Raw genomic sequence first — 15,705 nt, 5'->3', positions numbered from 1 at the left:
CGCTGATGTCGACGTCGTTTTGGCCCAACCCTTCACGTTCTGTCTATCCGCGTCTCTTTTCCCACTCCCCCTCCCCCTCCCTCCTCTCGTCCTCCAATCCGTGCTGTGCCATTAAAGCGAGTGTAGTGAAGGAACTCGTCCCTACGGCCACGGATGGCAACATGGCGACAGAGGTGAGAATATAGCCTTTTAATACATCCTGTTCTACTTCATGTGGTGTAGATCAATAGAAAGTTTATAAATTAACAAGATTACAGTGTGGACATCGCCGCAGGCACGGCTCGGGCTGCACGGAGTAACACTCACTGCAACACAAAATACATCGAAGCTGTCATAAGAAATGTAGGACACGTCTCATTGTATTAGTTGCATCATGTCCCTTTTGATTGAAACATACCTCAGGCTTCAGGGATAAACGGGCATTTTGCTGGAAATCCGCATCCTCTTTATTTATGCCTCGTTTATGAAACTGGGGCAGACACGGCATATCACTATGCAGTGTTTGCGATGCTAAGCTCTTGGTGAACACATCTTTTTTGTCTGCCGAGTCGCTCCATTAATCCTGTGTTGTAGGCCAATCCGATGACCGCTGACCACACATACAGCGTCCAGCACCATGGAGAGCGATTGTTTTCCCTCCATGTTTATTTCCCTGTTGCTGTCGGCATGCCTTATTTGAAACTGTTACTATTTTTTAAAAAAGCAACAAGAGGCATAGTTCACCGGAGATCAGAAGAGAAACTTGAGCCACGTTCATATTTTCTGTTGTCATCCGCCTCATCGATCTGTTGTGAGCTTCGGTGGAAAGTTGTCTCATCTCCTTCCCGTTTGCTCTCCCATAGCGGCAGACTGAGAGAGAGGTAGAGAACACCATGTATATAAGATAGTATGACCCTGACTGGGCTTGGATCCAACACGCACGATTGAGTTTGAACACGCTCGGTTATCGATCACATGCAGTATGCTTCTCCTCTGTCCTGCTCTATTGATCTCTAAGGCAATACCGCCGTTTGTAACGATGTATCATTGGATCAATAAAACGATACTGATGAGCTAAACATTGCAAAACATGCGTTATTACCGCAATGTTAAAATAAATCAAGTTAAATAAACTGGTCGAGCTACCTGGGAAGGGAAGGGAGAGATTTGCGTGTGATATACCGTTTCTCCTCTGTCGTTCGACCAGCGTGTTGATGTGTGGGCATGTCTTCGATCTGTAGTTCCACAACCTGCAGGAGCTGAGGCACAGCGCCTCATTGGTCAACAAGGTGTTTGTTCAGCGGGACTACAGTGAGGGGACCACCTGTAAGTTCCAGACCAAGTTCCCGTCTGAGCTGGAGAGCAGGGTGAGTAGAGACCAAGTTCCCCTCTGAGCTGGAGATCAGGGTGAGATCATAGGAGAGAAGAGTACGATCGAAAACACTTTCAATCTTAAACCCAAAGCCACAGACCGCACATTTGGTTTATATTTCCGGTGCGACCCAAAAAGGGGAACAGAATAATATTTTCGCAAGAGAGTGCAAATGTAGTGGGGCTCTATTGGATCGCCCTTCCCATAGGATTCAACTCTATCCTGGACTAAAACATAATTTACCGACTGTCCTGACACGGCTGTGAGCTTTGGGCCTCAGTTTGGCTCACGCCATGACGGAAGGTGTGTTTCAACCACCATCACCTACACCCCTGCCCTCTAAATGAGCCTTGGTTTTCTGCCCGGGTTCAGGTCGAGCGGACGCTGTTCGAAGAGACCGTGAAGACCCTGAACAACTTCTACGCCGAGGCGGAGAAGATCGGAGCCCACTCGTACCTGGAGGCTTGCGTGGCGTGCTCCACCGCCTACCTCATCTTCCTCTGCATGGAGACGCGCTACGAGAAGGCAAGCGCTCGTCGTCTGGTCGCCGCACTTTAAAGGGGACGGATTATACCACCAGGTGTGCCCACTTGTGATGTCAGAAGAGGCCGATTTTCAAAACGGCTTTTAATGGCTAATCACACTCGCACCTGGTGGTATAATATGTCCCCTTTAAAACAGTCCTCCCCAGGTCCCTCCCCTCGCCGCCGCTACCATGACCCTGACCTTGACCGTGTCTGTCGTGTTCCTCGCCTCTTGTCTCTCTCTCGGTGCGGGCCAGGTGCTGAAGAAGATAGCCAAGTACATCCAGGAGCAGAACGAGAAGGTCTACGCTCCCAGGGGGCTGCTCATCACGGACCCCATCGACAGGGGGATGAGAGTCGTATCCTTAACGCGTGACGATGATTAGCGTGTGTGCATGTGAGTGTTTGTGTGTGTTTCCAAGTGTTTTGGTGCTTAAAGGTGACATACTAGCCGTTAAAAGCCGTTTTGGAAATCGGCCTCTTCTGACCTCACAAGTGGGCGCGTCCACCTAGATGTATGACAGATAGATGAGCAACGTTTGCTACAGTCCACTGGGTAGGCTGGTAGACTGATCTATCCAGCACCCATCTAGGTGGACATGCCCACTTGTCAGAAGAGGCCGTTTTTCAAAACGGCTTGTAACGGCTAATCACACTCACACCTGATGGTTTAATATGTCCCCTTCAAGTAACAAGATGCCCAACTGGCAGATTAGGCCCATAAGCCTGGGGCCGTAGTTCATACGGCAGTCCCGTTTGGCCACCCTAACCGCCCGCCTGATCAGATTGAGATCTCCATCTACGAGGACCGGGGCTCCAGCGGCTCTAGCTCGGCGAGCAGCTCTACGTCGGGCAGCACCGCTCGATGACCGGTGTTCCCCCCCCCCCCGCCTGATCACCAAACACTGGGGCTCCATGCGGAGATCCTCCCATGCAGCGCGTCTACAGCTAAGCTTGCGCTACAACACCGTTCTTGTTCATATGTTATGTTCATAAGAAAATACACTCACCGAACATGTACGGTACAGCCCACCATGTACCGTCCTGTTCTATACATTTGAGGTTTGGTTCTCCATCTCCTTATCAGTTTACACTTTAGGTAGACAACATGCTTACGGGCTAAATCCGTGGTTGTAGCTCATGTGAACATTAAGCTGCTAGTGACATTTTATGGACATACCATGACTGGAATCCTGCTCCTCCTTTATAGTTATCAAATATGCCAAGAGGCGCGGACACATTGATCAAGGCCTCATGTATCCATGGCAACAGCAACCTACATTTACTGTCCGACCAGCTAATAAACCTCTTGTTTGTCGCCACATATCCAAGCTAGCATCAGCCAGGCTGAATGGAGCTAAGAAAGAAAGCAAACATTACATTGCTTCACAGCAAAACCTTCCTTTCAAAGCGGTTGCACACATATGAATACAATCTCAGCAATCTCTGAAATGAATAGCCCTCCAGAACAACATCCTGTCAGCTTGGACTTAGGACAGGCATTATCCAACGTTTAGAAGTACAGGATGCAAACCACCGCCCACAGTATTCAATGGCGAGCCAGGAATCAAACTGCCTATGCCTATCTTCCCCCCTGGGCCGAGTCACCAATAATTGTGTTCATGAGTGGTTTGGTAGCAGCTGAATGTCCCTCAGCCAAGTATTATATCTTCTAGTTATGCAAGAGTTAGTTTCACATCCATGTACATACCCACATAGTCACACATTGGCATTCTGGACTCAGTGAGCAAACACTCTTCTCCTAAATATATTGATTATGCAAACACATACTGTAAACTAAATGTAGCATTCAGAAATGAATGAGTCATGTCTTCCTAAATGCCACATCCCTTTCTTTTTAATTGCTGTACAAGCCTCCAAAGAACCATTACTGCCAAAATTGCCCAGTTAATGTGAATCTGTATTTGTTTTTAGTGACACTGTATTTGTGCAGACGATTTTTCATACAGCTTGTTGTTTTAATACATATGAACTGTGTATGAGAAGCAACAAATAAATATTCCTTCATCACAACAGTTTCAAGCATATTTTCAAAATGTTTATATCATTACCCTCCATGATATCATTACTTGCAGTTTGCCTCTCTCAACATAACAGTGGACATTCCTAGATAATCAGAGCAAGAAAGAAAATCACAAAGAGTTTGAGAGGAACAGAATCACATTAAAATTATGTTATGCTTAACACATTCACAGTTTAGTCGTCGCTTATTTCCATCGGCCAAAGAACATCCTATTACAAACTGCTTCACAGCACGCGACAGAGTGAACCGTGATCACTCTTTGTATGTGGTCTCAGTTGTTACAGCTGGGGCTGAAATATGCAGTAATTGACCTCAGAGTAACAAAACACAAGCCTTGGGGTTAGAGTTTTAGGAAGACAGAGGATTCATCTAAGGAAAAAACACTGATAAAAAAGAAATAAAAGCTTATTTCAAATTTCAGATAAGCACAAAAGGTGTAAATCATTTAGTTAAAACTAATTATTTGTTTAAAATAATCAGTACACATCAAACAGCTGATCAAAGTACAGAAAATAAAAATAAAATGTTATCATTTTATTTTACTTAGTTCCACAATGCGTTGAAATGATATTGCAGCCGTCCTCAGATACCTGTACGACAAAGCATAGAATCAATAATTAATAATAATAATAAAATATATTCAATGACCAATGAATGAACAATCACAACGCAATGGAACCTGAAACTTACCGGCACATCTGCCATTTTGGACAGCGAATCCTTGACCACACTGTAAGGAAGAAAAATAAAGTCACGTATTTATTCTATGTCACGTTATATACACCTTATATGTTGTTGATTTCTTCATTGGTAATGTAGAAGTATAACAATAAGTGCAAAAGTAAGTGCAAAACAATTACTGACCATTAAAAGGTGACATATTACCACCAGGTGTGCGTATGATTAGCCGTTACAAGCCGTTGTAACGGCTTGTAACGGCTAATCACACGCACACCTGGTGGTATAATGTGTCACCTCTAAAGCATAGTAACGATGCCAGAGTGAGAGAGGAAAGAAATGAAACCGAATCAAGTTCTCAGATGAACCTATCAATACAATTGGTGACTCACATCACTGACACAAACAATTGGGGGATATTTACCAGGGGTCATAGCTCGTGTGTGAGCGCCGTGGAGCATACCTGCGTATCACTGGCAAGCACACTCGTCTCCCCGGCGCCGGGATGGGTCACCTCGACCACAGAGTTCATCTCCCCGGGGTGCAGTGGGCGCGTCACCACGCTGCCACCGGGCCAGGACACCTCCAGTACGCTCACCGCATCACTTCCTGTCAACGAGTGAACGGTTTCAGATCATTTTGACGTTCCCGCGTCAGATCTTGTCATGGCTGTGTTGATTATTCTGAAGAGTAATTGAAGTTGCAATATGTTACAGTTCAATTAATAATAATTAATAAATAGCTTGTAGCTAAAAATGACTCCAAGGTATCTATAGTCCATGCTGGTCGGTATTGAGTTCAATAAGGGTGTTTATAAAATCAAATCTGGCCGCTGCGTACCTCTTCATTTATTTACATGCCCTGTTGCCCTGGCCGTGTTTCTACAGTAGCCCAGAATGGACAAAAGGCTCTAGAGAAGACGCCATCAAATCCTATCTTATAGTACTTGGTTCTCTGAGGACCCTGAAGAGTGTGAAAAAAACATTATCTATTCTAAAGTAGCCGAATGCAAGAAAAAATAACCAATAGGACATACAAATATAAGTACAAGTCAAATAGAAATGGAAATAGTAGAAAGATTGCAAACTAGTGATTGCAGTGGGCAGCTTGGACCACGAAGACCTGCTGCTACCTAGTCCAAAATGAGCCACCGGTTCCATCTCACAGAGGTAGCCCGACCCTCCGTCTATGACACGCACGTGAGCACCGCTGCCATTGGTGAAGGCCGTGACCCGGGCACCACGGGCAAAGGCGCCGAACTGGGTGCGTGGAATCACACGCAGCCAATTATTGGATGAGCCCTGCGCAGAAAACAGAAGTCACTGAGTGGGTTATTAAGTACAATTAGAAAGAAAATGGTGGTGTGCAGCTTGCTGAAAAGGATGTTTGTAGTACCCGGTATGTTTGATATGTAATGTGAAGTGAAATAGTGCTGTAGTTGAATGGTGCCTGCTAGGGTGTTGTACGAGTCTTCTTTGGGTGTTCTCTGTGGTTTCTAGGGTGTTCTTCTGTATGGTTGCTACGATGCTCCTAGCGGTTGTTATGGGGTTCTCTTTTGTGTTTAAAATTAAAAAATTCGGAAAATTAAAATGACAATGGAACACATATGATGGTATGCAACCATCTTGGAAAAAATAACAAGTCATCATACAAATAAACTGACATTAATAATATATATTTATTTTCAATTACCTGCAATATTTCTTCGACTATTAAAAATAAAAATGTGATTCAGAATTAAGTCAAAATATAATACCTATGACACATTAAATTAAATATGGGGCAGTAGCCTGTGTGTTATGTGTGCGAGCCTAGCACTATGAGACACACCTGTGTGACTTTGAAGACTGAAATAGGCTGCGATGCACTCTCTCCATGAGCTACCAACAGGTCCAGCAGTCCATCTCCGTCCAGATCCGTTACCGTGGCTCCTGTACACACACACACACACACACACACACACACACACACACACACACACACACACACACACACACACACACACACACACACACACACACACACACACACACACACACACACACACACACACACACTTTATTAATACAAGAAGGGGTGACGAAAGTGCAGGACAGTAATTAGCGTTTGTTGGTGCAATAGGGTTACGCAAAGAGCTACAGGAGACGGTGTACTGACCTGTGCCTCTCCCCTGGGGCTCTTCAGCCTCCCCCACATTCAGCTCCTGGATGAGAGGATCCATCCTGGCTCTCCTTGAAACCCTGCACGCACACACACACACACACACACACACACACACACACACACACACACACATTAGACGCGCACACGTTTGAATGTTTAACATTAGAAATGTTGCGTCAATTAAGTTCAATATTAGAAATATGCCGATTGAACAGGGCTACCTGAACAGCCTGTTCGGTGCACGCCCTCCGTATGCGATGTTGTTGAAGAACACCTCCAGCTCCTTGTCGTTATCAAAGTCTGCAGCGATGAGCGTGCGGACGGGCGAGGGGCTGGCGAACGCTGCCGTGGCTATATTCTGGGAGCGGAGAGAGAATAGTACGGGACTAGTCATGCAAGTTACTTATTTAGGACCTCTTGTGTTTTGCAATGCAAGTTTTCTGTCTCCTCACGCGGAAACCCTGGTGGGGCCCCTGCATGAAGAGCCGGTGGGGGCCGTTCCAGTTTCCGTAGACGATGTCCGTCCTTCTGTCGCCGTCAAAGTCGGCGAGAGCCACTCCTCTGCCGTGCTGGTGTTCGTCCGCCACACCTGGAGAGGGCGACAGCTGGTCAACGGCTGCAGTGCATAGCCGGGTGGTCCCAGGGTCCTGGGGTCAAATCCCGAAGGTCCACATCCTTCAGCCAGACGCCGATGTCCTGTGTACTCCTTCATTACATGCAGTTCAAAATCAATCGGGGGGTCTACTAAATAATAACTATTAAAACATTTAAACGGCAACTGAACAACGTTTTTAAGATCAGGATTGGATGGAAAGGAATTTAGAAAATGAAATCCTCATTCTGATGACCGAATTATTTAGTCAACGTAATGGGTCTGAGTAGTACATATCATTAAGCATTTAAATGTGTCCATCTGCCCTAAAGCCCCCCCTCCCCCAGTCATACACACCTGCCGCCTTCGCCTTGTCCACAAAAGTTCCATCTCCGTTGTTCTTGAACAGGAAGTTGGGTCCGTTCTCATTGTCACAGAACACATCAGACATTGTCTGGCTCAGGATTGGTCCAACAACAACTCCCCGCCCACCTGTACGACACGGAACACACGACAGCAGATTGTGAATGGTTTAGTTCAATGAGAACCGGAGAGGTGTGAAGACCAATGCGTTCCACACACTTAACCGCTCAGTGAGGGTTAATCATTTTGTCCCGGACCTGTGAATTTATTGACTCCAGCCTCTGCAGCCACATTGGACAGAGCGATGATACCCTGTGCCACATCACTAGCAGCCTCATCCATCTCTATCAGTGCGTGGGGAGCGATGTTCCCTCGGGCGTAGTTAGCGACGTAGACTGCATATCTGCCAGTGCCCTGCAATGGAGAGAGACAAACAGCAAGATGGAACGTACAAATGAATTAATGGACTATAACCTTTTTGGTATAACCCATTTAACTAGGTTCATAAAACACAGACCAATAGGGGCAGAGTATGGGGTCGTAAGGGGCAGACATATTTGAGGAGAGTCCATCTCGAAGTAGAGTATTTATTTATTTTTGTTATGGATGGATGGAATGCAAAGTGGGTTTACTGACCTTTCGATCGACACATGCCACAGAGCGCCCAGCCATGTCACTGGCCACGCCGCGGCGCACGTTGATGACATCACCCAGCAGATCCTCAAAGCGCCCGTTTCGGAACTTGAAGAGCTTGTCTGAATAGGTAGCACGGCCTGCAGTGAGAAATATGTTGGGTATCAACAAGTGAAACCAGTCGAAAAATTGAGCTTTTGTTTTCACACAGGCAACAAAACCAGCTTTGTCCCAGGACCCACAAAATAATTTGTGCAGTAAAATAGGTAGCATATTCTTCTTACCATGCCTATGTAATTCTCAATGTATATTGGGAATCAATAATGTATTCCTTTTCTTCAGTCATCAAACCTACTGATGCTGATCGAATGACAGACAAGGTATTTTGTACGCATGCATATATATTTTTGATTTATTGGGGCCATCTTGCGACCTGCTTGCCTGAAGTGACCCCACAGCTTGAGAACCACTGGCCTAGAGAACCGCTCATTGATAGCCCCCCTATTACCGGAGTAAGCGTTGTTTGTGTTGAGGAAGTAGATCTCCTCTCGGCCGTCTCCATCAACATCACAGGCGGTGACTCCTATAGCGTTCCCTGCCTCGTCTCGCAGCGCGTAGAACGGAGATCTCTGGTCGTCCACAGCGATGTTGACCAGCTTGTTCTGAACACGGTCGTACTTCAGCACCAAGTTTGGGCCGTTGTATCTAGAAAACAGGAGGGAGGGAGTATAATACTTCTAATGCCTGGTTTAGTATTGACTTATAGTCGGCTTTTGTACACGTTTGCAAATGTACAAACACTCACACTCATGAACGCTCACATGAGCACACACACACACACACACACACACACACACACACACACACACACACACACACACACACACACACACACACACACACACACACACACACACACACACTCCCACCTACCCAGCCACCACCACCTCCAGGTCCCCATCCCCATCCACGTCGGTTACAGCCATCCCATAATTTAGTTGAGTGGGGTTGTTCAGACTGTCAGGAGGTAGCACTGTCCCAGTTATGTCTTTGAACATGGGCAGTGAACTCTGGCAATGGGACCCGTGCCACATTGCTAGGAGCAGCCATAGAGTGCACTGCCACATCACCGCAATACAGTTGGAGGGCCTAAACGTACAGAGCAAAAAGTCAGGTACGTAGGAGAGGAGTGAGAGTTGTGCGTTTTTTGCAGAGCACACAGAGTTCTTCTTTGTTTTACACTTATATACGTCATTACGTCAAATGAAGCCCGTGTTGTCCAGTGCATAAACACTTGTATAACTCTGTATACAAAGTCCTAACTACGTTTCAAATTAATGTCTCATTAATATATCAACATCCGTCAAATAAATGAAGATAATTTGTATCGGAATAATTCAGATATCACACGTAAACTTCACACAGACAGACATATTTACAGACCTCAGGATGCACGGCAGTCAGTGTAGCGGAACGAAGAGCATGCGACAAAACAATGAAAATACAATCGATTTACGCAAGAACTTGTGTAAGCTCTATACTCCAATTACCGGCGAACTGGATGAATAATTAGAAGTTTGACCAATGACTGCTCGACATTGTTGTACTTTGGGTGAGTCACTATCATGGGCGCCGTAAGCATGCCTAGCCGTATTCAAATGTGCAGGATATTTTCTACTGACGGACGTAATAATTCAGCCACGTTATAACGCGAGGTGAAAATGCATTACATGTAACATATAATTACCATCAACATTATTTAATTGGAAAAAAAAGTAGTAGTTGCTGAAAATAATAATATTTGTGTAGTTTAGTGGAGCGCACATCAACTACATCTCCCAGAAGCCCTTGTTATATGCGTCACAGTTACTGCGACCGGTGTTTACATGCAGTCATCCACACAGATACGGGTAAACCTAAGAAACAAAAAAATAAGGTCAGTTGTATTTACTGTACTATGTATAAAGGGAGCAATCTGTAGTATGAGTATTTTTGCGCAAACCATGTTGGAAATGATTGCATAGTAGATGTTCATTTAGATTATTTGTCCTAAACCGTTTTATGTATAGCATGATAGCTTCATTCTCAGCGTGCGTAGCCTGCATAGAGGTCCAGACGTGGTGGTTGCAGTTGTGTTACAAATAGTCTATAGAGATATCATTGCTCGTTTATCTCGTTCAGTTAACGTTATGTCCTCTTCTTTCCTCTTTCTCTATAGCCACTTATTTAGTTATGGAGTTGGAACAGGCAAATAATAAGGATGAGGTGGTCCCCACTGAACCAAATAAGGAAGAGGTGGTAAATAATGATGAGGTGGTCCCCAGTATGCCAAATAAGGATGAGGTGGTAACTCAGGATGAGGTGGTCCCCAGTAAGCCAAATAAGGATGAGGTGGAAAATAAGGATGAGGTGGTCCCCACCAAGCCCTTAACTACGAATACATCTCGCTCAAAGAAACAAGACAAGAAACGACCAGATGCATCCAAAGACAAAGCCCAAACCGAAGAAGAAACAAAACCCAGACCTAGGCCTAAATACTCAGATAAATCCAGGAAAAATAAGAAAAACAAATCTGGGCAAGAGAATAAAACTGAAGCTGTGGTTGAGGACACTAAAGTAGAGGAATCTCAAGGCACAGAGGAGCCGTTGGATGAAGACCACACATTAACTAAGCAGGAAGGTACAACTGAGATTAGGTCTGAAATGGAAATATTGGCCTTAAATTCAGAAAATGAAGAGGATAGTTGGGATACCCTGTTCAACGACGACGGAGATTGCCTTGAGGAGGTTGGTTACTTTGTTCATTGAGCTGGATTTTTTACACAATGTGAAAGTGGGAGTTAATGGGCCAATCCCGAAGTCCGGACTCACAGATTCTGCTGCATGTCCCCACAAAATTAGTAAGGCTTTAGGGCTGTCCCAATGTCGAAGTACAAAGAGTGTGAGGGATTGAGTACACACTTAACGAGCCCTTTCCGTGAGTCTGCATCAGTGCAGACTTAACCTAAGGGAATTACCCACAGTTCAAAGCGTTGTGATGTTTACCGAAGAGACCATAGGGAAATTAGGAAGGTAAACGACAGCAAACAAATGATTAATAATTAAGAAAGTTGTAAATATTGTAAAATATGTTTAATGAGGCAGCCTTTTCCTGTGCCTTGGCCGTGTGGAAAACAACAAACTTAAAAATGAAATTTCCCAAACCGGCACTCGGCATGTGTCAGCAACATCTTTGCATTAAACGTTGCCAAGGTAACATGTTCTCTCGAAGTGCTGTCCTAATCCCATTTTTACCTATCTGAGCCCATGTGGCCTCACACACTCTTTCACTTAAATTAATTAGCATCTGAGATCACTTAAGTTTGTGCGTCCTTAGTCCTGGCTTCTTAGTCCTCAGGGTTCACTTTGGGATTGGCCCAATATCTATGAGTTTTGCCTAACAGTTACCATTCTATTTATTTTCCATGTTCATATTGTAAAGCTCAAGTGAGAAAGTAGTTAATAACACTATACGCTTTGTCCAAATCCAGGGAAAAGGCAGGAAGAAGAAAAATGTCCAAGACCCCGAGTTTGACTACTACAATATGGACCGAGAGGCGGATGAGGAACTTGAAATGACGGACGACGAACTGTCTCACATCGTTGAAATCTACGACTTTTCACAAGAGTTCAAGACCGAGGACCTTCTCAAGCTGTTCGAATCCAGCCAGTTAGTGCTTTTTTTTAACATCGCACAATTCCATTTTTAGTACGTATAGATGTCCCTTTATAAGGCATTATACTAATGACTCTTTCTCTATCGCTCTCTCTCTCTCCATCTCAGGCTGAAAGGCCTTGACATCCATTGGGTGGATGAAAGTCATGCTCTCGCTCTGTTCTCCAGCGCTGTAGGAGGTTAGTAAGGGGGCTTTGAATGAATTGTAAAAAATAACGATTTTCACGTAAGCTTTTTCTTTTTTTTTCCATTTCATGCTTTCTATGTAGTGTAATAAGCTATCCTTTTTTCTTTCTTTCTTTCTTTCTATGTTGTTGGATAATAATAAGCCCGGGATGCCCTGAGATCCAAACAGCCACTCTTAAAGGTGCGCCCTCTCTCCAAGTCCTCTGCAGCCACCAAGGCCAAGGCTCGGAGCTGCTCAGGTACAGCCCCCACACCTTCACGATGGGCCTCTCTTTGTTTATCATAGGATAAAGATGCACCGGGTCGAATGAGTGTTGACAGACGTGTTTGTGGTGGGGGGAGGGACTGTGTTATTGGGCATGCATTGTGTGTGTAGAAATGATTTGTGCCTGAGGTGTTTGCAGAAAGATATTTTCAGTTGGAGAACTGTGGGTATACATATTTCCTTATTGGCTGCAAAATCTTTATGTTCAAAAGGATTTATAGGCCGCTCATTTTCCTTAAGTGAAGATGATGCCACTAGTAAGTTAAAGAAGCAACGGTACGTCTGTCTAGGTATGGGGGGGGGGGGGGGGGGCGGGTGCTCCGCTAACTCCCACCAGACGATAGCGGGGGGATTATAAGGGGGGCTCCCCATGCCCACATTCATCTGCATGTTCCCCCCCCGGCCCCCCAGACTACCTGCTGCCCGCTAAGGAGAGACCCCCGACCAGCGCGATGCTGGCCCGCAGGATGGTGATGGGAGCCCTTGGGGTGAAGAGCCCCCAGAGCAAGGAAGATCGCGACGCCGAGAAGAAGAAGATCCAGGAGGCCCGAGGTACGCCAAACTCGCTTAGCATTTAGCGCGCGGGCTTCGATCCTAAATGGAGCCTCAGGTATTATTAGTTTTCTTATCATGCCTCTCTTGGGTAATTATATATATATCTGAATGATTTTCAAAGCAAATAAGGAGACACAAGAATCCTGCCCATCCATGACAAACCTAATTTTATCATTATTTGAAACGAGCCATTCTTGTTTGCGATGCAAGGTAACATCCACCAGTGGGAGCTGTCTTAAAGAAAATCCAAACTAAATCAGAGGTCCAATTAAAGAAAAGGAGAGATTGTGCTTTGCTCCTCGTGTCCGTTGACCGTTTGCAGATCCTAACAAGTCTCTAATTACTGTAGCCGTCGTGTCCCTCAACAGTAGCAGCAGAAGATCATAGCATGCACAGCCACAAGTGGTTGTCTGTTTCTGACCGTTGCTAAACAAGCTATAAATGGGTCCCTTTGGGCTTTGGACGGATGTCCTGTTGTTGATCTACATGCAAAATGACAACCGTGGGTTTGAGATCAACGGTGCGATAGATCTAGAGGGCGCCCATCGCGTGTCTAGAGCGGATTAAAACAACTCTATTTATATGCATGACATAATAAACTGTGAACGCGATGAGAGGCAAATTGTAGGAGGACAAATCTTTTGTGAGTGCGATTTAACCAGGGATGGATATACGCTGAAGCCTTTGTGTCTGCCTGTGACTGTGTCTGTGAACCACTTTTGTTTCAGATCAAAAGCGCATGGCCGCCAAACAGCGGGAAGACGCCTGGGAGGGAAAGTGAGCGAGGAATCCGGGGCCCTCGTGTTCTCCACCGGACAGAAAGCAGCCCTCGCACCCTTGCTCCTTTTCCTCTTTATCACCGGCCACGTAATGGGCAGTCTCCATACCATAGCTCTCCACTATGGACCATATAAAAACCGGACTCTATACTTTGCGCTCTGCCCACCTCCTTCTCTCCCAGCTGGAGAACATTTTATTATCTAACTCAGCCCTGGTTTTTACTCGCAGGACAGCTCTCTACTCGCCAGGGCGGGAGTGGGTAGTCGCCCAAGCCCTGGTGCGTTTTTAGCGTCTCCACTGATCCGGGCAGAGGGCTTGGGCTCCACTCTTGCTCTCTATGTGGAGCCTGGTTCCCCCGTTGCATAAACATTGCTGGTGCTGTACACCGAACCGTGAGTGTTTTAGGTTACGCTGTACGGAGTGATAACGTCGGATCTAGATAGGATCCGTCTTTATCATATCAATTGTAACTGATCTTTATGAAGTAGGCCCTCTTGGATCAGCCATCTTCTGAGGTTTTAAACCAACCCTTTTTTCCGGATCAATCATGGCTTTGCAAGGAAGATCCATATGAAATTGTAAAAAAGTGCAGGTTCCTTTTTTTTTTATCCATTATTAAATTATCCTTTCAAGCTTTTTTTTGGTAGAGATCCATTTCGAGTCTTTGCTTCATTCTGGGCATTCCAAACGAAAATAAGCTATTTTCACCAACAACCTGTTATTTTGTCATTTAACATTGGTGTCGGCATGTTGAGTGAGTGACCACACAAATAGAAAATAGTTTTTTAAGACGAGTTACCTCTTATTATTTTGTTATCGTAAACACCTCCTTGTAATTGTGTGCATTGCTTTCTAATTAGGACGCCATTCTGGGAAAACTCAGGTCACAGAAGTCTGGATTCATTAGATCAAGAAACTGATGCAGTGCAATAATACTATGGTTTAGCTTCAGAGCCAGCTTAGCTTTTTCAGTCATTTAGAATTGAGTAGTTTCTATGTTAACCAAATTACTGAAGAATAGACGGTGCTCTGTTCGTCTCAGTGCTTCATGCTTTTTGAAACATCCTTTAAAATGTATCTTCACTTATTGTTTCTTCAATGTTATTTTTCTTGTTTGTGCAAAAGTCTGATTAAAACAAATGTCTAATGATATTGTCGTTTTCTGTTTTGTTAGCCCACACTTTGTTCACCCTTAGTTCCGTTGGGCTTATCCAAGCAGGGGATGGTTAACTCTTAGCGGTGTTGGATTCTCCCCCTTCAGGTCTCAAGTCAGACCTATAGCCCCTTTAGTCTGTCTCAACCGCTCTTTCCAGCGTCATTGAGAGATCTAAGCTTGGCCACACTTTTCAAGTTTATTGTGGTTTTAAGAGTAGGTAACGCACCCTGCATTACAAGAAGTTAACTGAATGCAAACCACAACTAAGCCAAAAGCGATGCGTCATGTGGCAAATTAGATGAATGCACACACACACACACACACACACACACACGCGCGCACACAGGCACTGGGGTCGTTCTGCAGGCTGTCTGCCCATGACAATGTAGGGACATTGTTGACATCACCACATTGAAACTAAGGTAGGTAAAAGACATGCCTTCAAGGATAGTTGTTATCCGGGCAGCGGCCGTGACCATGAACTGGTTGACTGGTACACTCTGCATGTAGAGGGCTACCATTCAGCGTATGCTAAGTGTCTTAGAATGACGGTATTTATTTTAACTACAGTAATTAACCCATAACGAATTTCCCATGAAGAAGAGGTTACATCAGAACTGAGCAAAAAGAAAAAAAAACGCTTTAACAGTTCAAACTCACTTCTGCGGTCTTCAACTCTTCCACAGGTCAGAGTTTATTT

The 15,705-nt window shown here is 45.0% G+C and overlaps 3 protein-coding genes across 3 annotated transcripts; 2 read left to right on the top strand and 1 right to left on the bottom strand.

Annotated features, from left to right (window-relative positions):
* Positions 1–75: 75 nt before the first annotated feature.
* golga7ba (golgin A7 family, member Ba) lies at positions 76–3,906 on the top strand. Its single transcript, XM_030352063.1, has 5 exons — positions 76–173; positions 1,221–1,346; positions 1,724–1,876; positions 2,133–2,234; positions 2,661–3,906. Exons 1-5 carry the CDS (start codon positions 162–164, stop codon positions 2,742–2,744), a joined length of 477 nt encoding a protein of 158 aa, XP_030207923.1. The 5' UTR covers positions 76–161; the 3' UTR covers positions 2,745–3,906.
* A 6-nt stretch (positions 3,907–3,912) lies between these two features.
* On the bottom strand, positions 3,913–9,981 carry crtac1a (cartilage acidic protein 1a). The gene is made up of 14 exons (XM_030352057.1): positions 9,792–9,981; positions 9,282–9,497; positions 8,857–9,053; positions 8,352–8,488; positions 7,973–8,129; positions 7,710–7,844; positions 7,213–7,349; positions 6,982–7,118; positions 6,755–6,837; positions 6,428–6,528; positions 5,730–5,898; positions 5,061–5,206; positions 4,610–4,649; positions 3,913–4,509 (listed from the first exon to the last, which is right to left on the bottom strand). The coding sequence occupies exons 2-14, from the start codon at positions 9,473–9,475 to the stop codon at positions 4,502–4,504; spliced, it is 1,641 nt and encodes a 546-aa protein (XP_030207917.1). The 5' UTR covers positions 9,476–9,497; positions 9,792–9,981; the 3' UTR covers positions 3,913–4,501.
* Positions 9,982–10,201: 220 nt separating this feature from the next.
* r3hcc1l (R3H domain and coiled-coil containing 1-like) lies at positions 10,202–15,001 on the top strand. The gene is made up of 7 exons (XM_030352055.1): positions 10,202–10,284; positions 10,567–11,135; positions 11,879–12,057; positions 12,172–12,242; positions 12,393–12,488; positions 12,926–13,066; positions 13,798–15,001. The coding sequence occupies exons 2-7, from the start codon at positions 10,581–10,583 to the stop codon at positions 13,848–13,850; spliced, it is 1,095 nt and encodes a 364-aa protein (XP_030207915.1). The 5' UTR covers positions 10,202–10,284; positions 10,567–10,580; the 3' UTR covers positions 13,851–15,001.
* Positions 15,002–15,705: the final 704 nt, after the last annotated feature.

The sequence above is a fragment of the Gadus morhua genome, chromosome 3 (assembly GCF_902167405.1).
Source record: "Gadus morhua chromosome 3, gadMor3.0, whole genome shotgun sequence".
Classification (NCBI taxonomy): Eukaryota; Metazoa; Chordata; class Actinopteri; order Gadiformes; family Gadidae; genus Gadus; species Gadus morhua.
The sequence above is the reverse complement of the archived record's forward strand: the minus strand, read 5'-3'. Positions and strand labels throughout refer to the sequence as shown.

Excerpts from the sequence above, each read along its gene's own strand:
- r3hcc1l (XM_030352055.1), top strand. The coding sequence starts at position 10,581 with ATGGAGTTGGAACAGGCAAATAATAAGGATGAGGTGGTCCCCACTGAA. Across the intron at positions 12,489-12,925 it reads CAAGGCTCGGAGCTGCTCAG|ACTACCTGCTGCCCGCTAAG; the intron begins GTACAGCCCCCA and ends CCGGCCCCCCAG. Across the intron at positions 13,067-13,797 it reads GAAGATCCAGGAGGCCCGAG|ATCAAAAGCGCATGGCCGCC; the intron begins GTACGCCAAACT and ends CTTTTGTTTCAG.
- golga7ba (XM_030352063.1), top strand. Across the intron at positions 1,347-1,723 it reads CGTCTGAGCTGGAGAGCAGG|GTCGAGCGGACGCTGTTCGA; the intron begins GTGAGTAGAGAC and ends GCCCGGGTTCAG. Across the intron at positions 2,235-2,660 it reads TCGACAGGGGGATGAGAGTC|ATTGAGATCTCCATCTACGA; the intron begins GTATCCTTAACG and ends CCGCCTGATCAG.
- crtac1a (XM_030352057.1), bottom strand. The coding sequence starts at position 9,475 with ATGTGGCAGTGCACTCTATGGCTGCTCCTAGCAATGTGGCACGGGTCC. Across the intron at positions 7,119-7,212 it reads GGCCCCACCAGGGTTTCCGC|AATATAGCCACGGCAGCGTT; the intron begins GTGAGGAGACAG and ends CTCCGCTCCCAG. Across the intron at positions 5,899-6,427 it reads CAGTCTTCAAAGTCACACAG|GGCTCATCCAATAATTGGCT; the intron begins GTGTGTCTCATA and ends TTTTCTGCGCAG.